Here is a 23,000-nt window from a genome sequence, read left to right as displayed (position 1 = left end):
ACTTACAGGAGTGCCTTGGACTTCCCAGACTCAGATCTGGCATCAGTAAACCGTCCCTGGAAGATTGAGGAGACAGAAAGTAATGTACAGGGCAGAAGTGGGGACAGTGAAGAAACTTCTTGTTTAAATTCTGCTGTTACTGTGTATAATGTACTTTCTTCCTGTGGGTTTTTTTTTGATGAGTAGAATTCTTTCTCTTAATCTCTTTTCTCTGAGATCCAGACCTGGATATATTTTGTTGGTTATCCTTTTGGCTTATTTTTGAAATTATTTTGGAATAATTTCAAGTTTATGTAAATGTCACTGGAACTATTACAAAGAGCTCTCATACCCATGCCATGCAGGCTCCCCAGTTGTTAAGATTTTACTGCGTTTGCCCCATCACCCAGTTTCTCTGTTTCTATTATATGTATATATTTTTGTGAACCTTGTGAAAATGAGCTCTTGAAAGCTAGATAGCTCTTATCTCCTCTGAACACTTGTAGTGTACATTTCTTCCAAACAAGGACATGCTTTTACATATTAGCATTTGCTATTGTTCAGCCGCTGGGTTGTGTCCCACTCTTTGCGACCCCATGGACTGAAGCTCTCCAGGCTTCCCTGTCCTTCAGTATTTCCCAGAGTTTGCTCAAACTCACATCCATTGAATCGATGAAGCTATCCAACTGTCTCATCTTCTCTCACCCTCTTCTGCCCTCAACCTTTCCCAGCATCAGGGTCTTTTCCAATGAGTCGGCTTTTCGCATTACATGGCCTAAGTGCTTCAGCTTCAGCATCAGTCCTTCCAGTGAATATTCAGGATTGATTTCCTTTAGGATTGACTGGTTTGATCTCCTTGCTGTGCAAGGGACTCTCAAGAGTCTTCTCCAGTGCAATTCAAAAGCATCAGTTCTTCAGAACTCAGGCTTCTTTATGGTCCAACTCTCAAATCTGTACATGACTACTGGAAAAACCATAACTTTGACTATATGGACCTTTGTCAGCAAAGTGATATCTCTGCTTTTTAATACTCCCTCTAGGTTTGTCATAGCTTTCCTTCCAAGAAGCAAGTGTCCTTTAATTTCATGACTGCAGTTACCATCTGCAGTGATTTTGGAGCCCATGAAAAAGTCTGTCACTGCTTTTTTCCCCATCTATTTGCTATGAATTGATGGAACCAGATGCCATGATCTTTGCTTTTTGAATGTTGAATTTTTAAGCCAGCTTTTTCACTCTCCTCTTTCACCTTCATCAAAAGGCTCTTTAGTTCCTCTTCAGTTTCTGCCATTAGAGTGGTATCATCTGCATATTTGAGGTTGTTGATATTTCTCCCAGCTTATCTTGATTCCAGTTTGTGATTCATCGAACTTGGCATTTTGCATGATGTACTCTGCATATAAGTTAAATAAGCAGGGTGACAATTTACAGCCTTGTCATACTCCTTTCGTAATTTTGAACCAGTCCTTCGTTCCATGTCCTATTCTAACTATTGGTTCCTGATCTGCATACTGGTTTCTCAGGAAACAGATAAGGTGGTCTGGTATTCCCATCTCTTTAAGAGTTTTCCACAGTTTGCTGTGATCCACATAGTCAAAGGCTTTCACTGTGATCCAACGAATGTTGGCAATTTGATCTCTGGTTTCTCCGCCTTTTCTAAATCCAGCTTATATATCTGGAAGTTTTTGGTTCGTGTGTTGCTGAAGCCTAACTTGAAGGATTTTGAGCATAACCTTATGTCTCAGCATGCAGCTCCCTAAATCAGGAAGTCAGCAATGAATCAGTACTACCGTTCAGTCTACAGACTCCATTTAAGTTTTGCCAACTTTTCCAATAATGTCTTTTTCTTTTTTATCCAGGATCCTGTCCAGGAGCACGTTGCATTTCGTTGTTAATGTCGCTTCAGACTCACTCACTGTGGACAGTCTTTTGGCCTTTCCCTGGCATTTATATCCTTGACAGGTTTAAAGAGCAGGCTTTACATTCTATGGGATGACCCTTAGCCTGGATTGAGCTGTTTCCTTGTGAGTAAACTCAGGTCATGAGCTCTCAGCAGGATCAGGCACAGAAATGATGTGATGTCTTTCATCCACTGTTTTTAGATGTTAAACTTGATATCTGGTCATGTCAGTGCCCTTTACATTTCTTTACCTTCAAGTCACTGTTCTTCCTTTTCCAATTGATTAGTCTTTTGTGGGAAGGTGTTCTAAGATTTCAATGATAATCTTGTTCCTGAAGATATCTCCTACCACTGGACCTAGTGTCCATTGACAATACCCACCTACCTCAGTTGAAGGAAATGGCACCCCACTCCAGTACTCTTGCCTGGAAAATCCCATGGACACAGGAGCCTGTTGGGCTGCAGTCCGTGGGGTTGCAAAGAGTTGGCACGACCTAGCACAGGCACATGCACCTGCCTCGGTGGTTTTTCTAACTTGTGTTTCTTCTGTATGTCTTAGTATTTGGGATGGAAGAGTGTTCCTTTTCCACTGTTTGTTTATTGTTTATACCAATGTGGACTTCTGAATTTTTTCAATGGACTTTAATTTCTTCTTCTTATTTAAAAATTTTTTTCATGCTTAAATTGTCCCAAGTCTGGTCAGTCAGCCCTGCTTTGGGCTGCTTCCTGTGTCTCTTTAACACATTCCCACCATTGGATCATTCTTAATGGTTAGTAGCTGAAAGATGCCTTCCCTCAGTGAAGCATGGGGTTGGCTTCCTGAAGAGCTGCTTCTACCTCTGCATCCCATAAATCACAGCTTCAGCTGCCTTTCTGTTCCCTCTGCAGCGTGGCCAGCCTCAGGCAGTTTCTCCTGGAATGGAACTTGTCAGCAGGCTGCTGAGTGCAGTCTCTTGGCTTCACATAGCTCCCAGAAGATATGTCTTTGGCTGGGCAGTGGTGGTGTTATGTCCTCTTTCCAGGTCCAGTCCAGTCTGCTTTTCAAACTCTGTTCAGGATCTTAACATGACCCCCAGGTAGGATAGCTTGAATGACATTTCTGCTTGCTTGACTTCCAGCTGCCAAGAGCGTTGGCTACTTGAGTGTGTTTCCGTCGCTCATCTTCAAAAACCATCCCTTTCGAGCAAAATGCCTTGTATTACTTGATCCTGACAATTCTGAAACCCAGACTACCTAAGCATATGTTTTCCTTAAATGGGAATACCTCCTCTATAATTCAGAATCCTTTAAATTTAGCTGAAGGTCAGAGAGCTTGTTTGGAAATGATAAATGTTTCTTGGCAGAATTATTTCTCTCACAACTCCTGGGGTTTTTTGTAGCTCAGTACTTTGAAGCTTGTAGTAGAATTGACTGTAGTAGAAGGACTGATTCATTTCTCAACTTAGGATTTGTTCTTTACTCTTGGCACATGTAGTTAATAAGAAATAAAACATCACTACCTATTTGTGGATGTGCAACTTTGTGTCACTGATTACTTCAGTGACTTACAAAATCTTTTTATTTCAGTCACTTACAGAGAGGACTTCAAGTTCAGTATTAAAGGTGACATAAATAAATTTTACCAAAGGAGGGAAATCCTTGGATATCAGGAACAAGTATTGCAGTAGTTAACTCTGCTGAGACCTGAAGGGACGCTGAAGCCCCTTCAACCTTAGGAGCTGCAAGAGTAGGAAGCAAAGATAGAGTTCCACTTTACTCACTCCATACGGCACCTCCCCTCTTTGGCCGTGGACTGTGCCTTACTCTGGCCTTCACTCGCACCATTGATTGGGGTAGAAAACAGGCACGAAGGAGAGCGTGCTGCTCTAAATCCACCACAGTAAGTCCCCTCCCTACACATCCTGTTCCGGGAGTGCGTCCGTAAGTCCAGTTTATTTGTAAGTCCAAGAAAGCTAGCCTAGGTACCCAACTCACACAAGTGGCTATATAGTACTTTACTCTAATACGTCTGTATAATACTTTTCACACAATACATAAAAAACAAACAAAAAATAAGTCATTTTTGACAGTTAAAAACCATTCAGTTTTATTAATATATATTCATTTCACCTATAGTCGAAATAAAACCTTTTACAATTCATTGTGTTGATTAAAATGCAGATTACAGGCTCTCAGGAACATTTTATGTGACTTAATGACGATTTTGATTTATGTGATTTACAAAATGGAGGTTAATCATTTAGTAAGTATGGATGTACATTAATTACAAGTAGAAAAGTCATTTTTAATGTTACAGTACAGTATATTGAAAAGTATGGTATAGCAGCTGCATACAGGGGCTGGCATCGAGTGAATAGGCGAAGAGTTGCTGACTGGAGGAGGGAGAGGAGGGGGGAGATGGTGGAGCTGAGGATCGTCAGCAACAGGAGACAGAGAACAAACTGCAGTTTCACTCACGCCTGATGATTGTGGCACAGGTTCTGGTTTCTTGCTGGATTCTATTCTATCTACCCTCTTGAAAAAACGACCCAGTGATGTCTGGATAGTAGCTCTCCTTTCCTTATCATAGATGACACAGTAGCAGCGGTTTGCATTCTCAAGGGCTGCTGCAGTCTTCATGTACTGATCTGTTTGGTTCCCATGCCTCAGAGACTGACAGTGCCTCCTCAGATAGAACTAAGGTACGAGACTGGACGTGCGAATACATGTTATCTTTGACAGTTTGCAACTTGAAGGTTTGTATGTAGGGGATTTGCTGTACTCTAAAAACAATTTAAACAAAGTACCTGCCCTAACGGATCACTAGATACATCAGTTGTTACTAGCATTACTTCTCGCCAACTCTACCTTAACGTCAACCCAAAGGGTAATACAGACTAACTGATGAGAGGAGTAATAAGTTTCTCTGAAAAGTACCTACTTTTTTTTTTTTTTTTTTTTTTTTTTAAGAAAAGGGACTCTAAGAGCTCTTAGGTAGAATAACATTTTTAAAAAGTGTTCACCACCTAGTGGTAATACTGTCTTTTCCCCCCAGGCTTTATTCCCCATGGTCTTGGGCAGTTTTCATAAGGAATCTCTCAGTCTGTTTTTACTTGGGGTCCTGCACCTACTAAGTTGTGTTTGGCCCCACATTGGGAGAATGTGTGGTAGGGGTGTAGGGGAGGAAAAATTTCCGCTCTTGGCTCTTGTTATCTCCATCTGGGCCTAAGAATTAAACTGACATTAGACAGATAAACAGGAGAAGAGCATAAATACATTGTTGAATTTTATCTGTAGGTGGGAGTCCTCAGAAAAGAATGAAGACCCAAAGAAACAGAGTTGTGCTTTTGTGTACTGAATTGGACAAAGAGAAGTAAAGTAGGAAAAGGTGACAGGGCAGTTAACGGTGGGGGAGTAACCAGCAAGATGCTGGTTAGTGTAACAAGGCTTATTTGTACAGATTTTTCTTGACCTCAACTCCAGTAATAAGGGTGTTGCTTTCCTCTGTTATAGGGAGGACATCTTCCCAGTGAGGGTTTTATTTCTTGCTTTCAGGAAGAGAGAAGGGAGGTCAGAGTGCCCTTCTCATACCTGCTGTTTGTTCAGTGCCTTTAGCTCAAAGCATCCTTATGCCAAAGAGGCCTTTTGGGGGATGGTATGTTCTGCCACCCTTCAGGGATTGTTTACCATGAAGCATTCATCTGGCCCCCTGAGACCTAGGAACAGCTCCTGCCCCGCCCTAAATGAATAGAGAAACATGACTTCTTTTTTGTTCTGTTGTACCTTTTAAGTCATTGCTTTCTTGTCTGTAAATGAGGATAATAATAGTTTGTGTCTGGTAGGATTGTGAGCATTAAATGAGATGAGGCAAATAAAATGATGTACTTAGAATATATTATTAAATATAATATAATTTTATTATTATATCATAATAATAAATATTACAGTAAATATTATTGTGAGGGAGGAAAAATAATTTTCCCTCTACCCTTCTAGGTTTTTGGCTGAGACTTGTCTTTTATAAAAAGACAGACTAATGAGGGAAAAACGACAGATGTGTACAGATGGGAGCTCCCCAGGAGAAACTGAGTAACTCCTAAATGGCGCGTGCCAGTACCTTCAATATTGTCTCTAGCTCAAGATAAAACACACTGGGGTGGGGTGAGGTGGGGGGAGTCAGTTATGGGTGGTTATCTGGAAAAGCACAATAAACAAGGGTAAGGTTGTTAGGCAGTTTTAAGTGATTGTCTTCTGCATTGATAAGAGTTTCTAGACATTTTGAGTCCTCCTCTTTCTGAAACTGGAGGAATATACCGTTACAAATGGGAGATTTCCCTTTTAAGTATAAATGTCTGTTAGAAAAAGTAACTTCTCAGTTTTCGGAGCTTCACCTGTGTCTGCTGTTTCTTAAAAATAACCTCAAAATAGTATGTCAAAGAGGCATATTTTGGGATGATATATTTTGTTCCCCTTCATTATCTGAAACAGATAAACAAAATGCACTGCTGCTTAGGTGCTCCTTCTTGTGTTTGAAACATTTGTTTAGAAGTAACCCAAACCAAGATAATCTGTATTTAAGAATCATAAAGGGGAAAAAAAATGTCTTGGCTTTTAAGACAATTTGCTTTGAATTTTCCTGCAGTCAGAGTTGGCAGGGTTAATGTGTTCCAGCTGAGAGGCGGTGCTGTTACCTTCTGGCAGTCCCATATGCAGATGCTGTTATATTAATTACAGAAGAAAACCTCATTAACTAGAAAATCCTTTAACTGTCAGTGAAGCAGCTGCTTTAGCTCTGAAACAGGTTTTCTTCCTCCTCGCTCCTGTCATTCTCCTGTTTTTCATCTCTTCTTTAGAGAACTGCTGAGACTGCCCAGGAGGCCCTCAGAGCCCCCCGCTTGCTCCCTCACCTTTGGATCTGCAGCTGTAGCCGTCCAGGGGAGCTCTCCTAATTAATTTCACCTGTAGTTGAAAAACAACCAGACCAACAGCCTAGCCCCCTCAGTTATTTTTCTTTCAACAGTTAAAACCTGATGGAATCCTGGGATTTTGGAACTGAAAAGGATGTTAAAGATGATCTAATCCAGCTCCCTAGTTCACAGATGAGAAATCCGAGGCTGAGAGAAACAAGTGGATTGCCAGAGTCACAGGGCCAGTCAGCGGTGAGGCCCCGGCTGGTGCTCCACCCGCCACCTGCTGTGATCCGCCCTCACCAGACTATTTGCCAAGGGGAGTGAGGAATGGAACCGTCTAGTTTCAACTTCATTTCTCTCCATGCTCTCGTTCAAATCTTGTAGACACATTGAAGAGCAATGAAAAAACTAAAGAATGGTGGGAGAAGCAAAGAGCTTGGATAATGACATATTGAAGACCAGATGCAGATATCCATATTGAAGATCTTTTCTCTGTCTAGTAAGTTGCATACACAACCCTAGCAAAGCGCCTGGAGACGAAAATTTGAACTGGACTCACTGTCAGCCCCCTCTCCTATTGCACTGGCCTACAGTTGTTTGACTCCAGCGAGTTTATTTATAGTGACTGTTTCTGTCACTGCAGAGATGGGGGTGTGATACTTTGGGTCAGATGAATAATGGATGTGTCTGCTCTGGTTTTGGCCCGTGCCACGTGGTTTACTGGTTTTCCTGTAGTCTCAGAGGTGTTGAGATCTCTCCCTTTGGTCCTGAAAAATGGTTGGTTGGTTTTCGTTCTCTGTTACCCACTCTCCTGGCAACAGCAGTAGTCACAAAACTCATTTAGACTCACTGTTGTTATTATGGACCAGCTTTTGTTATGGGCTCTGTGAAGGGTGTCAGTATGAGCTTACTTAGACAGCCACCTGAGATCTGAGGAGGACTGGGAGGAAAGAGAGATAGGAAGTATAGGTAAGAGCAGATCTAGCAGGAGCCCTCATGCTCAGGCAGAGCCTGGTTGGTAAATCCTGCTGCTGAATGGGGAGGTCTTGTTCTGTTGCCCACCTCTGCTTTCCATGTTGAGATGAAGGGCGTTGTTAGGAATGATGGTTGCTCCTATACTCTTCATGGTACTGGACTGTTCATCATATTACTGGATTTTTCTGAGTACTTAGTAGAGCCCCTTATGACTTTCTGTAGACAGTTCTCAATGGTAAATAAATGGTAAATTCTTACACAAAGCAAGCAAACAGATAACAAAACACTATTTTTTAGTCATTGTGTTGGGTGTTGAGGATACAGAGAGAAATATGATGGTTCCTCCTGCCTTTGGTAATTATAAACATATGACTGAATAGTCTGAAGAGGAGCAAGATTTGCCATCCCAAAATGTGTCTCTTTGGTATGAGAATTACTTTAGGCTTGGTTTTTTTAAAGAAACAAAAAGTTCAGCAAGAGTTTTTATCTTCCTTACCTTAACTGCCTAAATGAATTTATATAGAGGGCCTATCACCAGAGCTAGCTACAGTGTAGTATGAACCAGGTGTAATAGTCGGGGGTCAAAATCTTCTCTATGTTCAGTTGTTCCTGGATGGCCCAGCAAACATTTGTGTACCAAACATTTATTCTCTCCATTCTTCTGTGAATTGCCTTGTTTCCCTTTGAAGACCCAGCCCCCTGCCCCCCCCCCTTCAGTCCAGGATAACATATGTATCTCATTTAACCTGTCTTTCAAATCTCTCATGTTCAGATTCCTCATGTGTATGTAATTAAATTTCATTTTCTACTGTTAATCTTTCTCATGTCAATTTAATTCTTAGACCCAGCCAGAGGAAACTAAAAGGGTAGAGGAAAATTGTTTTTCCTCCCTGACAACTGTAGTAAATGCTGTTTAGTTGTCAGTGAGGTATGGAGGGCCTCAGGACTCCCTACTTACTGAGTGGTCACATACACAAGGGACTGTGTCCCCTTGCTTTTAGTTTGTAAGTCAGAAATTAGACCAGTTGTCTGGTGCTCTTCCCTTGTGTTTAATAATGCCTTGCATAGAGTTGGGCCCTCGGTTAACGTTTTGCTGTCTCCTCTCTTTCCCAGGAGAATAGATTTCCGTGTTTGGTGTCTGGTGGTGCTGGTGTGCGTGTGCTGACCAGGTGATGTACTTAGCAGGCAGACATGAAAGGGGGGGCTTAATGAAGTCCATAAAGGGGTCTGAGTGAAAGCCAACTTCTTTAAACCTTTTGGTGCCATTTGTTGGAGAGAAGATTTAAAATAGTGAGTTTGTAGCAGGATAGGTAGAGTTGGGGGGCTTCCCTGTTGGCTCAGTCAGTAAAGAGACCACCTGCAATGCAGGAGACCTGGGTTTGATCCCTGTGTTGGGAAGATCCCCTGGAGAAAGAATAGGCTACCCACTCCAGTATTCTTGGGATTCCCTGGTGGCTCAGATGGTAAAGAATCTTCCTGCAATGTGGGAGACCTGGGTTCAGTCCTGGGTTGGGAAGATCCCCTGGATGAGGGCATGACAGCCCCTTCCAGTATTCTTGCCTAGAGAATCCCATGGACAGAGGAGCCTGGCGGGCTACAGTCCTTGTTGTTGTACAGAGGGGACAACAAGTCAAGTCAGTTGGACTTGACTGGGGGGACGCATGCAGGTAGTCAGAAGTAGGACAACCTTTTAAATGAATCTGGCCTCTCTTGCTTCAATTACATAAACAAAATAAACAGCTTATGTATGATTTAATGCAGCTCATGGTTAAATGACTAAAACAAGTACTGCTTCAGTTGGTGCCACCCTAAATTTTAATGAAGATGTATGTATTTGGCTTCAAATACAGATCGGCTTTCTAACAGCCTAAGAACTGTGTGTCTGTGCCTTTCTGAAGAAACACGAAGTTGCCTGAATCTTAGACTTGGGCAGGCACTGTCACTGAACAAGTTGGGGAGTGATTGAGTTCGGAATCAGAGAGTTCCAGTCAACAAATTTCTGGTTCCTTTTCCCATATAGAAGCTCTTATACTTTAGGAAGCCTTTTGTTTTCTCTTGAGTGTATTTGATCTGTTTTGTGGAAGTTTGCAGTATAGATGAGTGTATCCTGAAAGGCTGTTTCTGAGATACATCAAATCTTCCTTGATTTGCTTGGATTTTATCCTAACAGGTAGTCCTTTCCCCTTTGTCTTACTCGGGGTCTTGTCTTCCATAAACTGAAAGAATATGATTTGATTAGAGATAGTGATCTTAATTCAGTGTTTTAAGAAAACAAATGACTTGGCAGCTGGAATGCTGTTACCAGCTATCAGAGAAATGAACTGGAAAAGATTCTATGCTTATGCACACTCAAATAACATTTTATTTCAATGTATGTGTGTTAAAAGACTATACACATTTAGTTATAATAAGATATGTTATAAATAAGGAAAATAAACTGAAACTGCATGTGGTAGAGTCATTTTAAAGAAACTTTTTGTGTTCAAGTGTTAGGTTTTGTGTCACAAGGAAGATTTTTATTTTGATTTGTATTCAGTCCTTGCGGGCTTCTGAGGTAGCACGGTGGTAAAGAATCCCCAGGTATTCTTGCCTTGAAAATTTCATGGATGGGGAGCCTGGCAAGCTACAGTCCATGATGTTGCAAAGAGTCATACACGTCTGAGCATTAATGCATGCATTCAGTCCTTGGACTCACATTCCAGTAGCGTAGTCTTTTCTGGTTTTGTCAGTTTAATGTTCTTTGATGGAGTCCTTGTAAACTCCTTAGGCTGTCCCTCCACTCATTGAAACCGGGTCGGGAAGGGCACATTAGGTCATTGTCACCTTTCTGGAAAGAAAGAACTGCTCTGGGGGCGAGCCAGAGAGGGGAATCCTATGTGATATTTGAGAAACTTTCTCTGACTGGGATGTTTTTCTGGTATCTCCTTCAACCAAGAGCTTCCTAGAAGTTTCTTTTCTAGGAGGCTGACATCTAATGGGGTCTCTGTGTCAGTCTCTGTCTACCCCTCCTCACTCTTCTCTCTGTACTCCTTTCTCCTTCCACCCCTGTCCCCGCCCAGGCCAGCTGAGCTGCATTTCCTTCCCACCCAAGGAAGAGAAGCGCCTCCAGCAGATGGTGGACTGCCTGCCCTGCGTCTTGATCCTCGGCCAGGACTGTAATGTCAAGTGCCAGCTGTTGAACCTGCTCTTGGGGGTGCAGGTGCTTCCCACCAGCAAGCTGGGCGGTGAGAACTGTAAGCTTCGGCGCCTCCACTTCACCTATGGGACTCAGACTCGGGTCAGCCTGGCGCTCCCTGGCCAATATGAACTAGTGCACACGCTGGTTGCTCACCAGGGCGACTGGGAGACCATCCCTGAGGAGGACCTGGAGGTCCAAGAGGACAGTGAGGACGCTGCCCATGTTTTAGCCGAACTGGAGGTGACGATGCACCATGCTCTCTTACAGGTACCAATCTTGTCTTTACACAGTTGCACTCGTAGGTACCAGCTTTCATTGTATCTGAGCTTTCTCAGAAAGTACTTTGGCAATGTGTCCTGTGGGCTCTGAGCGTTGTCAGATAGAGTCAAAGGAACGTGATCTAGGAAGCTGAAAACCTGACAAGACTGTGGCAGTGCCCCGCCCTGCCTCCACTGCTGCAAGGCCCTGGGCAGTTTGTCTAATCCCTTTCTAAACTGAAGAATGTGATCCTTACATCTCAGCCTGCCTTTACAGAAAGAGGATCAGGGTTAGAAATCCCTTTTCATTTCTTAGCAGGAAGGCGTGGCTAGAATTGTCTCTAGCCCTCCCTTTCTAAAAGGAACAATCATATGATTGATGTTCTTATAGAGGAGAACAAGTGAAGAACTTTTGAGTTTTCCTTAGATCTGCCATCATTTACTAAGTGAGACAGGTCATGTCTCCTACTTTCCAAGGGACCTCAGAACATGAGGACAGATCTGGCTCAAACAAAGAGGTATGGAGATGTATCACCTGAAGAATGTGTCTGTTTCTCTCTTGAAGTAAACTCCTGCAGAGAACACAGGTCCTGTGGCATTTCCCAAAAGACAGCACTATCTGTCTGGTGTTTACAGCTCTGCCTGGGAAGGGCTGTCCCTGGTGCAGGGCTTCCCTGGCTGCTGCTCAGCTAGGACTGGGCTGCTTTATCAGGCCAGAGGGTGAGAGGCAGAGGGTGTGAGTGTGCCAGGAGAACGGGGCTGGGCAGGGAGGGTGCCTGTGTCAGGGATCTGGAGCTGGCAGGAGAGAAGAAGCTGGCGTGCTCGGAACAGAGGGTTCGTCTCCTTGCTGAGCTGTGCCGGGAAGGAGGGGCTGGTTGGGCAGGGCTTGGAGAGCAGTTTCTTCTCCGCTTCACCGACTCCTGTTCCAGAAGGCTTGGTGTCTCAGTCAGTGAGCAAGGCCTTCGATGGTGGCTTTGGCCTATGGTTCTCTGGAAGTAGACACTGTCGTCCCATTTCCTTCCAGAGCCCGGCTATCTTTGATCTCAGTAAATGCTGGAGGGATTTAGTATACAGGCCAGCATTTTCCCTCTGCTCAGTATCACTGGTGGCTTTCCTGTGTGTTCAGACCGAGTGTGTGCCCTTCTCAGCCCCAGGGCAATGCGAGAGTTCTCGGGTGACTCCTATCCTTGTTTATTGGCTGAGCCTGCTCACTTGACTCATGAGCTTCGTAAGTATATGATGCAAGCACAGTCTCTATAGTATTCTGTTCTGGTCTAATTACTTCAGTTTCCAAGAGCTCAGTGGTTTTCAAACTTTTTTAGATTTTAATTCATGCTCAGAAACAGCATTTTGTTATTAGGACCCAGTACATATATACATGTGTGCATTAGGAATAAAGTTTCATGAAATAGTACTTTTACTTCTTGCAAAACACACTGATATTTTCTCCTCTATTCTATTTGACTTCATTTTTTGAAACAATGATAGCAACCCACTATGATGATCTGACAATGTATTCTGACCTACAGCTTAAAAAACACTGTTAAATAGCCGAAATTTGGTTGGGTGGTGATTTTTCCTGTTCTTGCCTTTTAAAAACAGTCTTGGAGTGTGAACAAAGCCATCTGTAGGACAGGTGCATTATTTGATTGATTTCTCTGTATCTCTTCATTTGTTGGTTTTGATTTTTAATGCTCATTTACTTTTGTCCCATGAGCTGAGCTGATAAAATAAAGTCACAAAAAAGAAAGTGAGAGCTATTTCCCAAGTGTGTGTGTGTGTGTGTATTAGACGCTCAGTCGTGTCTGACTCTTTGCAACCCCATAGATTGTAGCCTGCAAGGCTCCTCTGCCCATGAGATTCTCGAGGCAAGAATACTGGAGTGGGTTGCCATTTCCTTCTCCAGGGGATCTTCCTGACCCAGGGATTGAACCCTGGTCTTCTGCATTACAGGCAGATCTTTTACAATCTGAGCTACCAGGGAAGCCGTGAGCACATGTCTTACTGGTGAGATTTCCCAGCAATGCTCAAGGAATACATTGTTGTTGTTTAGTAGTTCAGTTGTGTCCAACTCTGGGACCCCATGGACTATAGCCTACAAGGTTCCTCTGTCCATGGAATTTCCCAGGCAAGAATACTGGAGTCAGTTCCCATTTCCTTCTCCAGGGGATCTTCCCAACCCAGAGATTGAATCCCTATCTCCTGCATTGGCAGGCAGATTCTTTACCACTGAGCCACCAGGGAAACCCCCATGTATATGTAGTAAGCACTCAAACTGAGTTAACAATTAAGAAGGCTACTTGGCTGGGAGAGAAATTAAGATACCTAATCAGTTTTCTCTCTGCATGGTTGAAATATAGATAGATTCTCTTTCATGAGAAATATCCTTCTCTTTTCTTGAAGAATTTTCTAGCCTCCCATGTTCTGTTTCATGTGGTTTGTGAGGCTTCTTTAGTAATGTTTCTTTGGATCTGCTTTATACTGCAGTGATTTTGATGTGGATACAGCCACGGACCCCCGCATTTCTAACTTTAGAATCCCTTGATGGTGAGCCTCAAAGGGGCCTTAGCCTCTGTGGCACTCAGGCTCTGCTCTGCCACTGTAGTTAGACTCCTGTCTCCATTGGCTTGCTGCTGGGAGCATTTCCTAAGCTACCTTGAAGATTTTTCTTGCCAGTGAGAAAGATCTCTTTTTTAGCTCCAGTTATATTTAGAACCAGAGAATTAGCTCTAAACAGCCCTTCAATTTGGTTCCTAAAAGGGGTTGTAAAGAAAGGAAACATTTAGCTAAAGGAAACCAGGATTGAATTAGGGGAAATGCGATGTTCATTTTTAACTGTCAAAGCAGAATTTCCCCTTACCCTCTTACACAGTGGTCATTCTCCTAATACCTTACTTTAAAGCCCTCATAAATTAGCCATTTTCAATTTGTTCCAGAGTAGGGCAACTCAGGGACCCCACACCACATGGTCCCCACATGCAGTACTACAGTACTCCCAATTTTTTAGCTCTGGGTCCCCTGAGATTCTCAGTTCATGATTCAGTAATAGAGGAATACTATCAAGCCATTCGTTCCTGAAACCTCATTTAGTGCTAAAACATGGTCCTTTTCCAGTTGGCAGTACATTTCACCATTTCTCCGTGTTTACTGGTTTTGTCTTCATGCACATGCTTCCGCATCCTTACCTTTACCCTCGCTCTGGTGTATATCTCACCTGCTTTTATTTTCTGTTCCATCTGCAAGTCCAGTGGGGCATAGTCGTCTGCCTTAGAGTTGCCTTTGTCTGATGTATGTGAGTCTAAATATGTTTTTCCCTATGAACACCTGTAAGAAAAGGAATAAAAACAAATGGAGGTGGTTAAACTTCTTCAGCCTGAGATGGCATTCCTGCAACCTAACGGTGGCGTTTCATTTTCGATGGCTGTTTCGCAGCTCTCAGCTTTCTGCTCTCGTCAGTAGCCTGTTTACCCCTCCCAGGTGTTTTCTGGCCCTGTGGACAAATGCACATGTCACATGGCTGTGAGACTGCCGCACGCTGTCACGGTGACCGGCTCCTGGTGATGTCTGGGAAGGGGTATTTCAGGGAACTGCAGTAGACTGATATTTCCAAGAAAGGTCTAATGACTTGCAAATAAACTTATTTTTTTTCTTTGTTACTTTGAACTCTAATGAGTTGAAATAGTTAAATTTTCTCTTTATAACCCTCAGTAGCCATCAGTGGAAGTAATCTATTTGTCATTTTATAGTGACATTGATATTTTTACTTTTTGATCTTTAAAAATTAAAAACTGTTTTATTTGATATATAATTTTTTAGTTGATTTGCAGTGTTGTACAGCAGAGTGATTCTGTCTTGTGTGTGTGTGTCTGTATATATGTTCTTTCTCAAACTCTTTTCCATTATGGTTTATGCAGGAGGTGGCATGTAGTTCTAGATGCTATACAGTAGCAGCCTGTTGTTTCTCTGTTTTATATATAGTAGTTTGTATCTGCTAATCCCAAACTCTTTCTTAGTTTATTCCTCCTCACCCACTTTGCTCTTTGGTGACCAGAAGTTTGTTCTCTTTGTCTGTGAGTCTGTTTTATGTTTCATAAATAAGTTTATCTGTATCATAGCTTAGATTCTACATATAAGTGACATCATATGGCATTTTTCTTTCTCTTTCTGATTTATTTCACTTGGTGTGATAATCTCTAGCTCCATCCATGTTGGTGCAAATGGCATTATTCCATTCTTTTTTATGGCTGAGTAGAAGTGTATGTTGTGTATATATACCACATATATCCTTTCGTCTGTGGATGGACACTTAGGTTGCTCCCATGTCTTGGCTGTTGTAAATAGTGCCTCTGTCTTTTCAAATATAGTTTTCTCTGGATACATGCCCAGGAGTGGGACTGCTGAACCATAGGGCAACTCTATTTTTGGTTTTTTAAGGAATTTCCATACTGTTCTCCATAGTGGCTATACTAATTTACATTTCTACCAACAGTGTAGGAGGCTTCTCCACACCCTCTTCACCATTTGTTATTTGTAGAGTTTTTAATGATGGCACTTCTGACTGGTGTGCGATGGTACCTCGCTGTAGTTTTATTCTGCTGTTGTAATCTATTTTTAAAAACATTTTTGGTGGCATGTAGGTGATGTATAATGATGTATTAGTTTCAGGGTACAGCAGAGAGAATCAGCGATACATACAGCCCCTCTTTTAGACTCTTTTCCCGTGTGGACCCTTAGAGAGTTTTGAGTGGAGTCCGCTGTGCTGTGACAGTGGGTCCCGATTAGCCATCTCTCACACACAGCCGTCTGTGTCAAGCACAGCCGCTTACTTTATCCCTCCCCCACTGTTCCTCTCTGGCAGTCCTAGGTTTGTTTTCCACATCTGTGACTCCATTTCTCTGTGCAAATAAGTTTATTTGCACCAGTGTTGTTTAGATCCCACACATAAGCAGTACCTGTGATACTTGTCTTTCCCTGCCTGCCTGACCTCACTCGTATGACAGTCTCTAGGTCCATCCATGCTGCTGCACACGGCATTATTTTGTTCTTTCTTATGACTGAGTGATACTCCATTGTATATGTGTACCGTGTCTTCTTTAGCCATTCCTCTGTCATCTCCTTATAGTTTTGATTTGCACTCTCTAATAGTGATGTTGAGCATCTTTTCATGTGTCTGTTGGCCATCTATATGACTTCTTTGGAGAAATCTGTATTTAGGTCTTCTCATTTTTTGATTGGGTCGTTTGTTTTTTTCGTTGAGTTACGTGAGCTATGTGTGTATTTTGGAAATTAAACCCTTGTCAGTCACATCATTTGCAAATATTTTCTCTCAGTCTGTAGATTGTCTTTTCATTTTGATTATTGAAATTCATATTGATTATTCTTTTCATTTTGCTGTAAAAAAGCTTATAGGTTTGATTAGGTCCCATTTGTTTATTTTTGCTTTTATTTCTATTGCCTTGGGATACTGACTCATGAACTTTCCGGACACTACTTGCTGAAGAGACAGTCTTTCTCCATTGTATATCTTGCTTCCTTTGTTGGAGATTAATTGACCATAGGGGTGTGGGTCTGTTTCTAAGCTCTCTGTTCTGTCCCACTGATCCATACAGACACTTTTTTTTTTTTTTTAATTTCTCAAAAAGTTATTTAATAACTTTTTTTTAATAAAAATTAAGTTTTTTAATAACTCAAAAAGTTAATACTTTTGGCCTTCCAGTTAATACTTTCACAGCCCCAAATCAAAGTAAAAATGATAAGTTTATGCAAAATTTAAACCCCCAAATGTATTAAATATTGTTACTAGAAAACTGTCTTCTTTCAATTTGTGTTTAGTTTTTGGCATTTGTTTTGGTGCCTTATGAAACTAAATTTGTTAAGTGTTGCTTACTTTTAAGTTAGATACCATGTCTTCTCTGGAATGTATCTAGTTTGAAAGGTAACAATTGACTGGTAAAACATGAAAGAAGTTTGGGTGATAGTCTTTTATCTGACGGTAAGCAGATACTTTTGGAAAAGAGAGTATATGGAATTAGGTCAAAGATGGCCATTTCCAAGGGAAAAAAAAACAAAGAGTGATATGTATAAGAGAAATAAAAAATGCTATTCTAAAAATATACATTAAAATAAAGAAATCATTATTTTATGGGGCAAAAAGAAAGGGGAACTAAAAGTGATGTGTTAAAAAAGGATATGGGAAGTTCAGGCAAATGCTGAATGTAAGTTCCTTCTAGGCAGTAATTCTATGCTCTTTGAATTCAGCATCTCTCTGTCGTTGCCCTAACACACACTAACATACATAGTGAAATATAACCAATGCATTGATTGCTCTTTGCTAAGAAACCTGGTAATACTTACTATAGGTTAATTTACCTATTAAGGATATGTATGCTTTAGAGGCACGATTCTTTTTAAAATCAAGGTCTAGTAGCCTTGATCCCTCTTAAAAAGACTAGCTTACAGGGCTATTTTCTCAGTTCACCACCACTTGTTCACTTTTGGCCTTCCAAGGTTAGCTCTTTGGAAGAAAATCTGGCAGAGATTATGGTCTTAATCTTCCTTTTTTGAGCAGAGCAGGGGTTTTTACTTGTAGCCAACATATACTTTTAACACAGAAAGCTAGGACTGTTGGGGTCCCTGAAATCATCTTGTCCATCCTTTATTCTTCTCTCAGAACTTCCCTAACATCAGGCCAGACAATTCCTGACACAGTGGCCCTTCAGTCACTGTTTATACACTGTCTTTGTAGTCAGGTGGGTCTGGATTTACATCCTGGCTTGGTTACTTAACTGTGTGACTGTGGTGCTAGGGCATCCCCCATTTATAAAACAGAAGTAGTAATCTGTGTGTTTTAGGGCTGCTGTGAGGCTTAAATGAAAGACTAGGTGTAAAGCATCTAGCACAGTGTCTGGCCCTTAGTAAGCCTCCCTTTGAATGAATTAATCAGTGTCTTTGAAAAGAGGATTTCCTCCTCTCTCAGCCACCCATCCGTTCCCTGACAGCCATCCATACTGGAACTCCTTCCATTGTGAAACTTAAGTCCTTCTGGTTCCTGCTTACTTAGACTTATTATTCTGCTCCGTTTGGAAGCAGAGTTCTTCATAATTATTATGAAGTACTTTTGTAATAAAATGAAAGAAGAGAGAGATGTTATAAAGGTAAAAAAAAATAAAGAAGTTAAAGTTATAAAGTTAGAAGGTAACCTTTAACTTTCTTCAGAACATTTCTTTCTTTCTTCTCCATTCTTCTGTTGTCTTTCTTGATGAGTCTAGTAAATGGTGAGAGAATTCACATTCCTAATTTTGTATCTGTGGGTACCTGGATGTTTGAATATCCACACAGTAGAATGCATGGAGGCTATTCAGTAGCTTCTTGTCAACTTGTGTGTTATCTGATTCATCACAATATGAAATCAGATAGTTTTGATCCTTAAGGGCTTCATGCTTGTGAGCTGAGATGCAGATCTAAAGCCTTTGCTTTGATATGTTTGGGATCGTAACACACTTCCGCTTTTAGCATAATGGTCTCATGCTTTCTGTGGCTAGTTGAGGGCTTTGGTTGGGATTATGGTTTTTCTCAAGTCTTGTTCTGGTCTGTGAGTTACCACTCCCTACTTTTACTGGCTAGGGAGATGAGCTAGTGTCCATTTTATGCTGACTGCTGGGGTGAAGCCCTGGGTTGGCACAGCTGCTTGTGGCCTGTTATATTCTAGAAAGCAGCTCAGTCACAGCTCCACACTGGAGAGTGCTCAAATCAAGAGTCAAGATATTTTCTACAGTGTAACAGGAAGAGGGAGCATGCGCGGACTGTGTGTGCTCAGTGGTATCTGACTCTGCAACACTATGGAGGGATGTATTTGCCTTACTGTATAATTGACATTTAAGAGTGATAGTGATTTCAGAGAACTGTACACAAATGAGGAAGAATCAACCCTGTGTAAAATGGGGAAAACCTCCCATTGTTCTGTGAGAGTGGGCATGGGAGGAGAATTGATGGTGATGGTCGGTAGAATATGGAGACAGGGATTGGAGTCCAGGATGTGTCCATTGTTGAGCAAAGGGTAAGACCATATAGTTATGTGCTTCTTTTCTATGTGATGGAATGAGGTTGCAGAACTGTAGACAAAACAAAGACATTCATGACCTATCTGAGTGTGTGATTGTCTTCAGTTTGAACTGTTGGTTAAGACGACCATCCTTAGCTGTCGCTGAGGGTGTAATGTGCTGTGAGCCATAGAGTAAAAGTCCTCACCAATCAGAGCCAGTATTCTTAGGAAGTGGTCAGGCTTCAGTGAGAGAACCATTTCTTCTTGGCACTTGAGATAGTGTCATTTTATATTACAAAAAGAAACAACGAAAGAGGAAAATTCTGGTTTTTGCAGAGCAGCAGTCTGCTTTTTTATTACATTCTCTTAATCTTGCCTAGAGAATTGATGGTAACACATCAGCTTCTGTAGATTCCACGGATTTGTGCAGATACAGTGTAAAAGAGATACCTCTTTAGGAATTTTCTGTGACTCAAAATGGGGGTTATGGCATACTCTTCTGATTCTCTGGATTCTTCTTCTTTGACTGATTTCAGAGCAAAATGCTTCCTCACTGCTTCATTCTTGGAGTAGATGCAAACAGCAGTTCCAGATAAATGTGTGAGATATGGGTTAAAAAATAGACAGTTTTACATATGATGATTGAAAATGGTTTTGAGCAAATAGTATAGGCATCATTTATTCATCCAGTAATTGCACATTTATTTATTGAATGCTCAGTAAGTGCAAACACTGTTCTAAGTGCCAGGAAGGAGTACAGCCTTCCATGAAATAGTCTGAGGTCAGTCTTCCCTCTCAGGTGGCCATAACATATGGGCCAAGAACAGGGCTCATCCTCTCTGTGAATTTTTTTTCACTCCCTGTCTCCAGGAGACAGTGCGGCTTCCCTTTTTGTTTATAACCGTCAGGCATGAGTCATCCCTTTGCTGTGAGTATTGCAGAATCACGTATCACATTCCAGTCTAGTTTGTACTGCTACTGGGGTCTCAGCCAGCAGCTTTTTTTGCCTGTCTTCCAACAGTCAAGATAGTCAGAACAATGAGACCGACTACACAAATTAATTAACTGGGGAATGGAGAAGAGAGAGCGTGGAATTGTTTTCTATCCATTTTTGTTTGTACAAGATACATTTAGGACTAGATACCTTCTTTCTAGGTGCCAGTGCACCAGGCAGTATCTACCATCAGAGTTCATTTTAGGGGAATTTTTGAAACTTGATGTATAGCTGATGTATTATATAAGTTACAGGTATAAAACATACTGGTTCACAATTTTTAAAGGTTATATTCTATTTATAGTTATAAAATATGGGCTATATTCCCTGAAGCTTATTTATTTTATACACAGAAGTTTGTACCTCATAATCCCCTACCCCAAGCTCTCCCATCTCTCCTTCCTTGTCTGCACTGGTGACCACTAGTTTTTCCTCTGTATCTGTGTGTCTGTTTCTTTTTGTTATAATCACTAGCTTGTTTTATTTCTTAGATGCCACATGTAAGTGATATCATACAGTACTTGTCTTTCTGTGTCTGTTTCACTTAGCACAATGCCCTCCAAGTATATCCATGTTGCTCTAAATGGCCAAATTTCATTCTTTTTATGGCTGAGTAGTATTCCACTGTGTGTGTGTGTGTGTGTGTGTATTATATAGTGAAAGTGTTAGTTGCTCAGTCATCCAACTCTTTGTGACCCCATAAACTGTAGCCCACCAGGTTCCTCTGTCCATGTAATTCTCCGGGCAAGAATACTGAAGTGGGTAGCCATTCCCTTCTCTGGGGTATCTTCCAGTCCCATGGATCAAACCCAGGTCCTCATGCATAACACAGATTTTTTTACCGTCTGAACCACCAGTGATGTATAGGTGTATATGTGTGTGTGTGTGTATATGTGTATATATCTTCTCTATCCTCTGAATCCTTTTTTTAAAAAAAATAAATTTGCATTTGTGAGCAAATAAAGTCAGCTGTCCTTTACAAAGGATATTGGTTCTACAAGTGGACTTGGCAGCTTTGGCCGACAGTTCTGTTGCACACATAAAATGGTCCTTTGAGAAAAACCTGGAAATTTGCTTTAAAATTTTAAGAAAATACATCAAATAAACAAGCAGGAAAATTCTTCCCGAAAACTTTCTTAACAATACTTACTTTGGTTTGAATATTTAGACTTTTTTCTTTAAATATTTCTATATTAAGTTTGATTGATTTATATCTTTAAAAAGATATATTTAAGACAAAAGCCATTTAAAAAATATTTTAAAAGCCACTGTCACCCATAATTATCTTGTTATAACTTTTCATTTCTTGAAATTCTCTCTAGTCTATAATTACTATATGTAATTAGAATATTGGCATTTAGGCAATTGCATGCTCTGCTTTAAATCTTGAATGTTCTTACTTACCCCATTTTTTGAATATGCCTCATGAAATGATTCATACTCCAGCATTGTGACTCAGGGTATTGAAAGGGGGCTTGTTTTGAATAGCAGAGTGAGTGTCAGATTAGTCTTCCAATCAGAAAACATTCCATGCAGTTTGAGGTACAGGTGAATAGCAGATTTCTTCTTGGCCTAGGCTTGGCTAGAAAGCAAGTAGATTTATGCAGTGTTTGCTCAAATTACAAATGATGAGATCCTAAAAGCACTTTTAGTTTTAGAGAGTTCAAAATGGCCAGCCAAATGAACGTTCTCTGGCCTACCTGAGAATAAAATTTATGAATTCTTTGTTGAGGAAGAAGGTGAGACCTTTGTGCTTTGGTGGAAATAAGAGCTCGCTGTCTCTCACTCTCTGTTCTTTAGTACACACACAAACACACACACACACACACACACTTACACACAGTACAAGAAAGAATAAGCTGGCATTTCCCAGCCCTTTCTCCATTGTCTGGAGAAGGAGATCAAAAAGGAAAACTCTTTAAAACATTTTAGAATTCTGCAAAGGATTGACTTTGAGTCTGCAGACTTCAGAGTTGGTGTGCCTGCAATGAGAATATAGGTATGAGTCTCCAGATAAATACTTAGGTCTGGAGCGCCAGGCAAAGTAGGCAATTTCAGAGATTTTGAGGAGCAAAATTTATTTCCCTCCATATTCCCATATGGATGGAAATGTATGCTCTTAAGTGAGTCGAGATCCTTAGTGAAGAAGTAGAATGATAAGCAGAAACTACTAACTAGGGAAATGATCTGTTTAGGAGTTGGGTGTATCAGTGATGATTGGGTTCAAACATAGGTAACAATCAGAAAAATAAGAGTTTGCTTAAGCAAGACAGAGGTTAATATATTTTTCCCTTACATACGTCCAAAGCTAGGCAGTTGAGAGCTGGTGTGGCAGCTCTATAGTCATCAGAGATCCAAATTCCCATTTCTTTTTGCTTCCTCATCCTCAGGTCTGCCTTCTCTCAGGACTGCCCAAGGGCTGTGGGATGACCAGTCTGTCTGTCTGTCACATCTGTGCTTCAGGCAAGAAGGGCAGAGCCACAGGGTGTACTTGCTAGCAGAGTCAACCCTTTGAAGAGCTTTTTGTTGTCCTGCTTACTATTGGCCGCCCCGTCTATAAAAGACATTGCCTTCCCATTGATGCAGAGGTTAAATATTGGATAGGCAGACCTTAGTCTCTGCCAGACCAAGTGATCATGAGCATAAAGGTATTCCTGAGACCTTGGGATGCTTGCCAACTCTTATGATAGAATGATAATGTTTGACAGATCTAACCTTTAGTTTGCTGCTTGATTGATTGATTCAGCAGTGTTAAGGACTTACTCTATACCAGGCACTGGAGTTACAGGA

The 23,000-nt window shown here is 41.3% G+C and overlaps 1 protein-coding gene and 1 long non-coding RNA gene across 5 annotated transcripts in view; one reads left to right on the top strand and one right to left on the bottom strand.

The window, feature by feature from the left end:
• The window catches only part of DSTYK (dual serine/threonine and tyrosine protein kinase), a 50,663-nt gene that overhangs the window by 10,827 nt on the left and 16,836 nt on the right, over positions 1-23,000 (top strand). For 2 of the 4 annotated variants that reach the window (XM_065938239.1, XM_065938237.1), the window contains exon 2: positions 10,800-11,185. The exons of 1 other annotated variant lie outside the window; for it this stretch is intronic. In XM_065938239.1, coding sequence (XP_065794311.1) covers positions 10,800-11,185 — 386 coding nt within the window. Of the gene's footprint in view, positions 1-7,068; positions 7,265-8,853; positions 8,910-10,799; positions 11,186-23,000 lie in introns of those variants that run through there. One more of the 4 variants, XM_065938238.1, reaches the window with a different exon arrangement.
• LOC136169095 (uncharacterized) lies at positions 19,591-22,749 on the bottom strand. The gene is made up of 3 exons (XR_010663381.1): positions 22,507-22,749; positions 21,615-21,792; positions 19,591-19,779 (listed from the first exon to the last, which is right to left on the bottom strand). It is a non-coding gene; the product is annotated as an uncharacterized lncRNA (long non-coding RNA).

The sequence above is a fragment of the Muntiacus reevesi genome, chromosome 5, assembly GCF_963930625.1.
Source record: "Muntiacus reevesi chromosome 5, mMunRee1.1, whole genome shotgun sequence".
Lineage (NCBI taxonomy): Eukaryota > Metazoa > Chordata > Mammalia > Artiodactyla > Cervidae > Muntiacus > Muntiacus reevesi.
This window is presented reverse-complemented; position numbering and strand designations above follow the sequence as displayed.